Raw genomic sequence first — 12444 nt, forward strand, 5'->3', positions numbered from 1 at the left:
CAAGGTGCTTCTGCAAAGTGTGGCTTCCCGAGTGAGGTTTGCTTTCCTGCGACCGTTCTGGAAGAATCCAGGCAGGTGTTGGTGGCGTGAACACCCATAAACAGGGACCTTGGTTCACAGGATGCTGAGGAGAGCGGGACCAGCCTTCTCACGGCCTGGTGGTTCACACTCATTCTTAGACCAGCGTGTGAGGAAACAGGAAGAGCAGAAAAGAGAAAGAAAACAAAGCAGGATGCAGGCATCCGGCCCAGACCCAAGGGTTTACTGACCCGCTGGCTCGAAAGGGCTTGAGGAAACGGTCAGCCTCCTCCTTCATCCTCAGAAATTAATCCTTCATTCAAAACTGTTAAAAATTTAGTTGAAGGAGGAAGAAAAACGATTGGACTTTCGTGTCTATTTCTCCCCTTAGAACATGTGTGAAATTAAGCAGAGAATCAAGGCGTCCTGGGCCGGGAGGGGTCCGGCCATTGAATCCAGCTGCAAAAATCAACCCCTGGCTGCAATTCAAGGCGACGTCGAGACACCGGGAGTCTCCATTTGGCTTTGCCCTGAGTGTTATTTCGAGGCGGTTTGCGGTCCTCACGTCCTTAGATCTTCGCTGCAGCTATGGATGAAATCTGCGTTTTCCTTCTCTCAGGCTGTCGGCGGGGTGCCCAGAGGCGTCCAGGGCCACCCTCCCCCCGACCCTGACAGCGTGTTTCATCCTCGCAGGTCCCGGATCCTCCAAGCCCAGGAGCGAGGTGGACGCGGCAGCATGGACCAGCCGGGCCCGCCGGCTCCCGCCCGGGAAGGTAACAGGTTGCAGGCCGGTGGCGGGGCAGGTGAATTGGGGCTGTTTCCCAGGCTCCGTGCTCTGGACATCACTAACCCGCAGCCCCCGGGGTGGGGCCTGGGCTAGGAGCTCCTGGGGAGGAGGAGGGTCTACCCAGACCCTAGGGGGCAGAGGCCTGGGGGTCCTGGCCGAGCCCCTCCACCCGTCCCTGCGGTGCCCACACCAGTGTCTAGGGTCTCCGGTGTTTACTTTCACCCGACCCATCAGAACTCCCTGGAGGTGGTAGGGGGGGTGACGGCCCATTTCAGAGACAAGATTTAGGCCGAACCCTGCGGCCACTGGGCACCTGCCCCCGGAGCTTAAGGCAGCCTCCTTTTCGGCTTCCTCCAGGTCTGCCAGGGGTTCTGGGGCCTGTTTCTGGGCCGCAATTTCATCTGCGTGTGAGTGGCTGGCCTTTGGGGTCTTCCAAGCTAGACCCGACTTTGATTGTTTGAACTGAAAGCGAGACAGACCAACACCGCTCACCACTTTTCATCCCCGTCAAGGAGGTGATGCCCAGACGATGCTGGGCAGCGTGGCCTCTGTGGCCTCTCGGGGACAGGCCTGGGGTCCCCACGGCCCTCTGTGCGCTGGGCTGTCTCCTGGTGCTGGCCGCATGCTCCCGAGCGTGGCCTGGGCAGTGGGTTCCCCCTCCTACCCCCCGACTGCCCTCCTGCCCCTTCCTTCCTGGCCTTTCACTGAAATCATCCGTCGCTGTCTTCTGTGCCGTTTCCCTGTTTCTAAGGGGCACCGGCACCCTCGGCACCCATGCAGGATAGGGAGCTGCCGGTCTCCGAGGTGCTCAAGGGGCATCGGCTACTGGGGGCATCAGAATACAAAAGGCAGGCCCAGAAGCACCTGCACCTGGTTTTTAGAACTGTGGGTGACATGCACGCTGCTCAAACCTGGTGGCAGGTGCGTTGTCCTTTCAGGACACAGGGTCTGCTTTCCGCAGAGGAGGCCACGCCTGCCCGCCCTGCTCTCGGCAAACGCCCAATGTCGGCCGGTGCCCACCCCCCATGGACTCGGCCTCCCAGTCACGCCCCGAGTTCTGCAGAAACGCCCGTCCACCTTCACCCCCAGAGGCACCTCTGCGCTTGGCCCCGGGAGGAGAGGGCCTGGCCCAGCAGCACCGCGTCCTGGCGGGCGGGCCTGCAAGCCTGGGACAGGCCTTGGCCCAGGGCGCACGGCCAGACGCCCAGGCACCACGAGGTGGCAGCCAGGCCTGTGCGGGGACTCAGCTGGCAGGAGGCCGCGTCCGAGGTCCAGCCGCAGGGATGAGATGCTTAGGCCTGTCTGCTGAGAGGGCAGCTTACATGTTCTGCCCACGGGAAAGGCAGAGAAGAGAGAAGACGGTGCCTGTGTGGGGTGGAGGCTGCGGTGATTGTTTCACAGGGTACAGGTGGATCACATCATCCAGTCCTGCGCCGTAAATACAGTTTTTATTTGTCACTCATACGTCAATAAAGACAGAAGAGGACGGGCGCAGAGAGCGAAGCGTCCCTCGGGGGGCTGGAGGGGCGCTAAGGGTCCGAGCAGAGTTCACCGCCTTCTCCCACGAGTGCCCTCCGTCCTCTCCCCGCAGTGGGCCGCTCCCCACCCCACCCCTTCCTGCTCCGGCACCAGATGCTCCTGGGCCCTGCTGGCCTGCTGTCTTCACGTTCGCGAGCGAGTCTCACCGGCAAGGCCCGTCGCTCCCGGGGCGCAGCCGGTCCTGCCAGGCTGTTCACGGGTGACTCCCCCGACCCTGTCCCCAGGCAGGGCCCCTCTTAGCTGGGAAGTGACTCGCAGCTGGGAGAAGGTGGGACCTTCTACGTGGACCACCTTCTACATGGTCCGCCTGGGAGGTTTCCTCTGGGGAGGTCCCGCCGACGTGGGGTGTTGAGGATGCCGGGAGAGGACCAGCTCCATCTCCCCGGGCCGATGGCTGCTTCCTGGCTGACAGCCCAGGGCTAAGACCACGATTTAAACATGTTAGTACCATGCCTTAAACAGGATAATACTCTGATACAAGATTTTCTGGGTAGTTAACATTTGTGACGATTAGCAATGGGGATAACAGCCTGGCGTCGTAGTTGATGATTCAGTGATGCTTTAGGTATAATTTCCCCCATTGTGAAAATGAAACTGTCCTCTTAAAAATTCCCTTGAGGGACTTCCCTGGTGGCACAGTGGTTAAGAATCCACCTGCCAATGCAGGGGACATGAGTTTGAGCCCTGGTCCAGGAAAATCCCGCATGCCGTGGAGCAGCTAAGCCCGTGCGCCACAACCACTGAGCCCGTGCGCCGCAGCTACTGAAGCCCGCGTGCCTAGAGCCTGTGCTCCACAACAAGAGAAGCCACCGCATGGAGAAGCCCGACACCGCAGCAAAGAGTAGCCCCCGCTCGCCACAACTAGAGATAGTCCGTGCGCAGCAACAAAGACCCAACGCAGCCAAAAATAAATAAAATTAAATCTTTAAAAAAATAATTTCCTTGAACATGACAAAGGGGCTGGAAATCACTGAGGTCCATTCTCCCCAGCACCACTGGGACACTTGTGTTTTCATCCGTTCTCTGTCTTTTCCCTCATATTTCTCTTCTGCATAATTGCAGCCATTGAATTTACATCTTTAAGATTGCTGAGTATACATTTTTATGTCATGCTTGAAACTTTACAAGTATTTTCCGTGTCACCACATGGCTTTCACAGCTGTCACTCTCAGTGGCTGCATAGTATTCTGTGCACGGTGTCATTACGTGTTCAGGTGAGGTAATTCTATCCATGTCCATCGTTACCTGTCATCAGGCACCTGTGCCTTTTCCAGAAGCTTCCTTGGCGACAAGTCAGATCGTCCGGGTAAAGCGGGATTTGGGAGGAAGTGGGGTGCAGCGGAGAAGGCTGCGGCTTCGAGGGCTTTGCGCACGGCTGCTCGGGTTTGAGCGTGGTCCCCGAGGTGCACGAGCGGATAACCGGGAGCATGTGTGCATCTCTCCAGGCCTCGGTTTCCTTCTCCTTTGGGATAACGGAGCTGGAGCAGCCCCGCCCTCAGGAGGTAACATCCGCAAAGCTCCTAGAGGCGGGGCCCCTGGAGGCTCTCAGCGAGTCAAGTTAGAAGATGCTCCGGGATGTAAACACCGTATTACAAGATGGTCCAGGATGTCTCAGGATGCAGAACTCAACACTCTGATGGTGGTAAAGTCACTACCAGCTAAAGCTTTTCTATGATTAATAGCAAAACAAAAAAATAGTGAGTCATGGTGGGGAAAGGAAGTCAGCAGTGTCACCATGTTCCTGCTGATTCGGGACAGTCCTCACCAGGTGCCCGGTGACGAGCTCGGGCAGAAGTGAAGGACAGCGGGTGGCGTGCCAGCGGGTGACAGGGGGCGGCATTGTTCCGGGACCCTGCTGCTCTGGGACCTGGTCCCAGCTGTGACACGCAGAGCCTAGAGGCAGCAGGGGACGGGCTGTGAATAGCCCCTTGTTGGTGGGGCTGTTTGCAGTCTGGTGCTTCTTAAAGCTCTCCTTCGTAACAGTAAAAGGAATTAAAAAACAAATAGCCTTCATTTGAAGTAAGAGAAACATACCTTGGGTTAAGCTTGCATATTATAATCAGCTATGGTCTTACAAGCCCCAGGAACAATATGCCTAGCTCTGATCTCTGAATTTACAAATACTCTTTGATTTTTTTCCCTTAATGTGTTAATTTGTGGCATATCTTTAAAAGGTGTTAATGGGTTTTCAGCTGTCCTGGAGGGTTGTCTGCTCACAGAGGAGGGATGACCCTAGCGGCAGCCTTCCCGGGCTCCCCCCTCGCCCTGCCCTTTGTCCCGAGCCCTGCGGCCAGCGCTCTCCCGCTGGGAGTGCCAGGGACCCGAGCCAGCCCATCCTGATTCCCGGGGCTCCTGGTCAGTTGTGTGGGCTGTGGCCTTTGGTCCTAACGTCTGCCAGGAGTTGCGCGCTGCAGGGTTGGGCTGGGACTGACGGATTTCTCCTCCTCCCCCTTCCCCTGCAGCTGCCTGCCTTTTTCTTTCCTTCTTTTTTTGCTAAATCATTAGGTACTCGGTTTATTCACTGAAATAAACCGGCGAACACATATTAGAGCAAAAAATCTCTTCAACAGAAAAATAAAAATTTTCAGAACGTTTTCCAAATACAGTTGGCATCCTTTCCTTAAATTCATGTTTGTCAAATACATGTGACAGGGAAATAATACCAATTAAATACCCTGACAAAAGTGATGGGGAAAAAGTAGCTTATGTTTTGACTTAGTGACAACAAATCACGCGGGGCAGTGTTGAGATTCTTGAGAGCACGGACTCCAAACCACATGCTGGGGTTTTCTCTTGTCAAACCTCCTGTTTGGGATTACATCGTACAACTGCCAGACTTTGAGAATTAGATAAAATATACCTACAAGTGAATTTATGAAAATTGTTAGAAAAAAGCTTTACAATATCTCGCATTAAATAGGCTCTAAAATATCTGGGAGGGCACAGAACGAAACATGAACCATGGGACCTGAGACACAGGCTCCCCCGTGACCACCTTCACCCATTTCTTTTTAGAACAAAATATTTGTAAGTGTAATTTATTTAGTATATATATACATAATGTACAGAAAACTCATGTAGACCAGGATTTTAATGCCATTTCACATTTTAATTCCAGCATATACATTTTTTTTCCTGAAAAAAATTTTTAAAGAAAGTCATCCTCTAGTGATTTGAGATTATGGCAGGTACAATGTTCTGATCCTTTAAATTCAACTGACTTTTTTTTTTTTTCTTTTAAAAGTCTGCATGAGGGATCTTATTGTTTGTCATGTAAAAACCCTTATATCAGCAAATCCTTGCATCCTCTCTCACTTTCCCCCAAAGAGAGCAGTGTTGGAAAGAATTCCCATGACCAAGGTGACACAGGTAGCTCACAGCTGCGGATTTTAACCGTGAGGATGGTATGCAGCCCGCCGGGATGAACAGAAGGGATGAAATCATTATACTGATCGCGTAGGAACTGCTGAATTAAACGTTGCTCCTCGCCTGGTGGTTTATTTAATGTTATTCCAAGTTGATTTGTACTAATGTGGTTCTAAGTCCAGGGTGTAAAATGTGGGAAGTGCTTTTTCTCTTCCTTTCTGTCTCTCCAGCTTTTTCTTTCCAGACTGTGAGTTGTGGGTCCTTTTGAGAGGAAACCCAGATCGCTGCCCCAAAGCCTGATGGCACGAACTCTTCCCAGCAGAAAGGCAGTGGGCCAGCCCGGCGGGGGGCGGGGTGGGGGGAGGGCGTGTCCTGGCGCCGCCAGCACCTCCGGGTGCCCATCTGGGTGCTTGTCGCTGGCTGACTTTGGCTGCTGTGTGTTCAGGAGCGTGGAAGCCGCTTTCCCGGTAACAAACGCTAACACTGTGGTTGACGTTATCTTAAACTTCAGAGAGTGAAGTCAAGTACGACACTAACAACAACGAGGAAGAGGAGGGGGAACAGCTGGATCTCGACAGCGGAGATGAAGCTCCAGAAGCAGACAGACGGGCTCCGGGCGCCCCCGAGGCAGGGGACACGGGAGCAGACAGCCCCGCCGCCAACACCGCCATCCCCGCCACCGACACCGCGGCCGGGTCAGGTGCGTCCTTGGGCCGCCCAGCGACCAGCCGGCCCACCTGCGGGTTGGAACGTCCCGGGGAAGGTGGGGTCCGGGAGCCCGAGATTTGTGATGTTTCTGTGATACGATGTAAACTGAAATGACTTAACTCAGGTTTGGCCGAGATTCTCTTATTTGTTTTCTATTTTTCGTGATTTTCAGTCTTGTCTACCTACCTTTCTATTTATATTTTGGAGGAAACCGGTATTGTTACTTTCTAATAAAAATGGCCTCACCAGTTTGTCACTGTGTTGCATAAAACATTTTTTCAAAAGAATGCCATTTGAGATGAAATGTAGAAGTTTAATTTACATTTTAAAATTTGGGGGTGGAGTTGGTGACTTTTATTCACTCACCGATGGTCTGGTTGGGACTGTCACCACCTCTCCGCGTGGTTAGTGACCCCCCACTTCTGGCAGCTTGTCACCCATTCGCCTCATTGGAGGAGCCTCCCTGGGCTCAGCCAGGCTGCGTGCCGCCCCCCAAGGTCGCGCTGACCCCACCGATGCTCCAAAGGACAGTGCTTCCAGGCCCGGGGGTCACCTGGGGGCCCCCGGCCCAGCAGGGCGTGTCGGCCGTGCCCTTGACGGCCGGGTGTCTGCCACGGTCTCCTCTCACCCTCAGGACACGAAAATGGGACGGGAGCGGACGCAGACACCCTGGCGGAACCACTGAGACCCGGGGTCCCGACGAGAGTCAACCCCTACTCCGTCATCGACATCACACCCCTCCATGAGGACCAGCCGCCGCCTCCGGACGCGGAGGCCGAGGGGGAGGGCGGGGGCCTGCACGTGCCCAGCGGGTACTTGGTGCCTGTGCCCTGCGGCTACGCCGTGCCCTCCGGCCTGCCCCTGCTGCTGCCCGCCTACTCCAGCCCCGTCCTCACCCCCACGGGCCCCGCAGGTAGCGCTGCTGCACCTGTGCCTCACCTCGCGGGGCGGGATGGCGAGGGCAGAAGGTGCTCTCCGTCTCTCAGGGCAGACTGCACACCTGGGGCGTGCGTGTGTGCGCTGTGTGTGTGCATGTGCGTGCCTGCATAGCAGGCACACTGAGGACCCGGGAGGCGGGCAGGAGTCGGGAGAATCAGGAGGTTCCTCAGGAAGCCGGGCAGGTGCAGGGAGCCTGTCCCCGCACCTGTGATATCGGCTGTCGGGGGCCCAGCTCCGTGACCGGGGTTTTGGTTTAATGAGCCACGGCTTTCACCTCCACTTAGCGGGAAGGAGCAGGCGTGTAGCTTCGAGGACGTGGTTTAAGCAGCCGCCGCCGTCATCTTCGCAGATGACCCTTGGCTGCGTTGCTTCAGCATCAGCTGTTTCTGCAGGGCTTGAGTTTTTAGGTTTAAAGGGAGAGTGTGCGTCTCCCCGAAAGTCACATGTTGAAACCTAACCCCCAAGGTGATGGTGTCAGGAGTGATGAGGTCATGAGGATGGACCCCCATGCATAGGTTCAGGGCCCTGATAAAGGACCCCAGAGAGCCCCCAGCCCTTCCTCCAAGTGAGGACACAGAGAGAAGATGGTCTATGAACCAGCAAGGGACCTCACCAGACACCGCATCTGCCGGCGCCTTGACCTTGGACGTCCAGCCTCCAGGCTGTTGTCCGTAAGCTGCGCAGACTGCGGAGCTTTGTGGGAGCGGCCGGAGCCCGAGTGTGCAGCCCACCGTTGTCCCGCCGAAGACCGTGGGCACTTGCCACTCCCTCCTCCCCTCCCACCCCCCGCACGTCCAGGTCAGGAGGGCAGCTGAAGACACAAACCATCCCTCCTCTGGAGAAGTGCAGTCGGTTCTGTTCAGAATGAGCCCAGTAAAGGCTTCTCGGCTGAGTTTTCCCTTCTCTCACCTGCTCTGCTTCCGTGTTCTGTGCTGCGACGCACCGTGAGGACCATCCCCGGTGTGGACGTCCTGATGGGCAGGAGTAGCCCCGAGGACACTGGCGTCACAGAAGCATGATCAGGGCATATTTGTGTGAAACTTCAGTAAGAGGGTTCTTTCCTTCCCAGTTAAGACAGTTGAGGAAAACAGGGAGTTTGGTTATCAGATCTCACCAACTTCAGTACTTCTTCCTTGAGAATCTTTTGAGCTTGTCATGTAGACACATTTTCAAGTAAATCACAATTGCAAATTCCCACGAAAACTTAAGAAACAGGAGATAATTATGGTGTTTCTCTAGCTTGGTTTCTTTGGGCACCGTTTTATTTCAGGTTGTTTGATAAGACCTTTGGGTGTCACTCTTCATCATAATCCTATTTTGAATACGTTTGATCTAAAAACTGAAAATCTTAAATCTATCAGTTGATCATCTTTACAATAAGGTAACCCCCTCATTGATAAGAAAGGAAAATATGAAACCATTTTGAGGATAAAAAGCAACTTCCTCAACATTTCTTTCGGGCGTAAAACAATGTGAACTTTTTCTCTTTCCTGGCAGAGACACAGGAAGGAGTAGAAGACAGCCAGTTGGATTCCTTGAGTTCCGAGGATCCAACAAACAGGTATCTTTACTAATTTTCCACGGATGTTCGGAGTCCCTGACCTTTTCCTGAAATGTCGTGCGCAGTGATTCCGAGGCTCTCACTGCTCAGGCCCCTCCCCCGCCCCTTGGTCTTTCTGTCCTCCGTAGCCTCTGCCCTCTCGCCCAGGGACCCCAGATCGGGTCTTCCTGAACACCAGGACTCTTTAAGACGTTAACATTATGCTTTGCAGAAAAAGAGAAAACTGCGGGTCCACAGCCAAAGAGAGCTGGATGATACGCCACTCCCGTCTCCCTGCCAGAGACGCTCAGAGTGCTTAACCTTGTGAAGGGTCTCAGAATCCCGAGGGGGAGAAAGGATCTTTAACTTTGTCTAACCCGGCTTTCATCTAAAGTTCTTGAAACTGACTTGATCATAAGCCTTTCTTTCATGCCACTTGCCTTCACAAATGCTGTTGCATCTGCTCGAAATTCCCAGGAAAATCCCCTCCCCTAGGCAAACTCCTACTCACCCTTCAAAACCCAGCTTAAATGTCTCATTTCATGAAACTGTCCTCCTCTGCGCTTCCACAGCTGTGTGCACACACCTGAATTCTAATTGATGGCTTTGTGCTCTCACTGTTATTTCTGTGTCCCCTTCTGCTACTAGATTGAATTTTTCAAAGACAAAGACCAGGTTTTACCAAGTCTTAGAGCACCTACCACCTAGCATGGGAACATGCTTGGTGCATGGTAGGTGTGTTTATTTTTTTGTTTTTAAACGGCTCTATCGAGTTATAATTCCCATACCATGGTACATTTCACCTATTTAAAGTGGACCATTCTGTGGTTTTTGGTATATTGCATTATTTGTTTTAAAATTGTGGCAAAAATATATACCATAAAATTTGCTGTTTTAACCATTTTAAAGTTTAAAATCTGGTGGCATTAAATACATTTACATTGTTGTGCAACCATCACCACTATCTACTTTTGAAACTTTTTCATCATCTCGAACAGAAACCCTACCTACAATCCCCCCTCTTCCCAGCTCCTGTGACCTTTATTCTGCATTCCGTCTCTATGAATTTGCCTACTCTAGGTAACTCATATAATTGGAATTGTACAGTATTTGTCCTTTTGTGTCTGGTTCATTTCACTTGGCATCATGTTTTCCACGTTCATCCGTATTGCAGTGTATGTTGGAATTTCCTTCCTGTTTAAGGCTCAGTAATATTCCATTGTGTGTATATACCACATTTTGTTTATCTACCCATCTACTGATGGACACCTGCTCATTTCCACCTTTTGGCTACTGTAAATAATGCTGCTGTGAACGTTGGTGTACAGGTATCTGTTCAGGTCCCTGCTCTCAATTCCTTTGGGTACATACCTAGGAGTGGAATTGCTGGATCACACAGTAATCCTATGTTTAACTTTCTGAGGAACAGCCAAACTTTTTTCCATCACAGCTGCACCATTTTACATTCCCACCAGCTGTGTGTGAGGGCTCCAGTTTTTCTAAGCTTACTAAACGTATTTCCTGCTTCTTAAAATCATCGCCATCCTGGTGAGTGTGAAGTGGTATCTCGTGGTGGTTTTGATTTGTGTTTCCTTGATGACTAATGATGTTGAGCATCTTTTCATGTGCTTATTGGCCATTTACATGTCTTCTTTGGAGAAATGTTGTTCAAGTCCTTTTGCCCATTTTTGAATTGGGTTTGTTGTTGTTGGGTTGTAGGTATTTTTTTATATAGTCTCAATATTAACCACCTATCAGATAAGTGATTCGTGAATTTTCTCCCTTTCTGTGGGTTGTCTTTTCATTCTCTTGATAGTGTCCTTTGAGGCACAAAAGTTTTTAATTTTGTTGGAGCCCAGTTTATCTATTTTTTCATATTATTGCCTGTGTTTTTGGTGTCCTGTCCAATAAATCATTGGCAAAACCAATGTCCTGAAGCTTTTTCATCGTTTACTTCTAAGAGTTTTATAATTGTAGCTCTTAAGCCTGGGGGGTGTGTTCTGTAGCGGTCTCGTGGGTCCAGTTGGTCGGTAGTGCTGTTCACAACTTCTGTTTCCTTATTGATCTCCTGCCTGGTTTTTCTATCCAATATTGAAAGTACTGTACTGAAGTCCGCCCTGTTGCTGGAGCTGAGAGGCCCAAGTCTCACTTGGGTGTGTCCATACAACCCAGCATCGTTTGGGGCACATAGTGGACCCTCTGCAAGATCTGAGAAACAGGAGGACGAGTCAGGCCTCTTGGGGCAGGGACTACATTGCTTCATGTCCTGTTGCACTGGATGCTGTGCTGGACGTGTGGTGTGTGTGTGGTAGGCGTTCAAAAGCACTTATTTATATATGGTTGTGGAGGAAATCTTGAACCTGGCGTATCCCGTACTGCTACCTGGGAAAGTGCCCAATTTGCACGCACAGCGACTTTTTCATCACTGATTCTCAACATCCTGATGTTGTGGTGTGTTTTCTTTAAGTGAAGATCCAGCCCATAAGGAGGACAGTGCCCTCGCCCGGTGGGTTGCAGATCCGGCCAATACAGCCTGGATGGAAAGTGAGTACCACGGCCGCTGGGAGCCTGGAGGGCCACCCCGGAGCCCCCCGGGGGACAGTGTGTATTTGTCAGCCTCAGCCAATTATTCTCCTGTCCTGCGTCCATTCACCTGAAGTACTGACCAGAGCTGACTGTGTAGATGCTTCCCCAGGGCCCCGTGAAGCTGTCACTTTGTCTCCCATCAGATCATCTCTGCTCTCTGCATCCCAGCGTCTCCCTCTTCCTGATTGATTCTTTCTAGCGCAGATCTTGGTTTTTGTCATACAAGTTAGCGATTTGGGGACTGAGGCATTAGCAAGGCATTCTCTCTCGTGATCCCCGATGAGATGATTTCTCGTGCCGCCACTGTGAAGAGGGAGCGGTGGATGATTAATGCAGGCCACTGAGCAGACGGTACAGCAGACCTTCTGTTCCATGTGTGCTGCAGAAAGCAGAGCTAATCTTGTTTTTCATTATTATGTTTTTAAGTGAAGCTTGCTTTTCTAATTATCCCTTTTACTCTCCACTGGCTCACTCATTTCTGTGTAATTATCTTATACGATTGACTTACAAGATAGAACCATCTTAACAATCTCCTAATGATTAAATTCTCCCCTGGAATGTTTCATTCTGGTTTTAATTATGACATTGTCAAAACAAACAACTCAGCATAAGTAGACGCTTCTACTAGGGGGCTATTACCTCTGGATCATTACAGGATTAAGTTGTCACCTCACTATCCTCAAGCAATTTTATTTCCCAAGTAGAATCTGACGTTCTCCCGTGACTCGTTTTTATTAGTAGAACAGCTGTATTTGAAAGTAAGGTCTGTACATCAGCAGCCCCCGACACTGTCTAACGGGGGTGCAGATACCGTGGTCGCAGTTGAGAAACATTATTCCGGGACAGTAAGCCTCTCTGACGTGGGAGCTTGAGCGCAGCACGAGAAGAAGCTGGGTCCTGGGAATGTGGGGAGGGGACGGTGGCCGCACGTCAGAGGAGGACGAGGCTGTATTTATGTCAT

The 12444-nt window shown here is 51.8% G+C and overlaps 1 protein-coding gene across 7 annotated transcripts in view; it reads left to right on the top strand.

Annotated features, from left to right (window-relative positions):
- The window catches only part of ARHGEF10 (Rho guanine nucleotide exchange factor 10), an 86777-nt gene that overhangs the window by 15014 nt on the left and 59319 nt on the right, over window positions 1-12444 (top strand). For 4 of the 7 annotated variants that reach the window (XM_057537242.1, XM_057537243.1, XM_057537247.1 and 1 more), the window contains exons 2-6: window positions 712-821; window positions 6222-6410; window positions 7053-7331; window positions 8855-8918; window positions 11365-11441. In XM_057537242.1, coding sequence (XP_057393225.1) covers window positions 755-821; window positions 6222-6410; window positions 7053-7331; window positions 8855-8918; window positions 11365-11441 — 676 coding nt within the window. In that variant the 5' untranslated portion in view covers window positions 712-754. Of the gene's footprint in view, window positions 1-711; window positions 822-3789; window positions 3987-6221; window positions 6411-7052; window positions 7332-8854; window positions 8919-11364; window positions 11442-12444 lie in introns of all 7 variants that reach the window. The other 3 variants (XM_057537245.1, XM_057537248.1, XM_057537244.1) reach the window with 2 other exon arrangements.

The sequence above is a fragment of the Balaenoptera acutorostrata genome, chromosome 21 (genome assembly GCF_949987535.1).
Source record: "Balaenoptera acutorostrata chromosome 21, mBalAcu1.1, whole genome shotgun sequence".
Lineage (NCBI taxonomy): Eukaryota > Metazoa > Chordata > Mammalia > Artiodactyla > Balaenopteridae > Balaenoptera > Balaenoptera acutorostrata.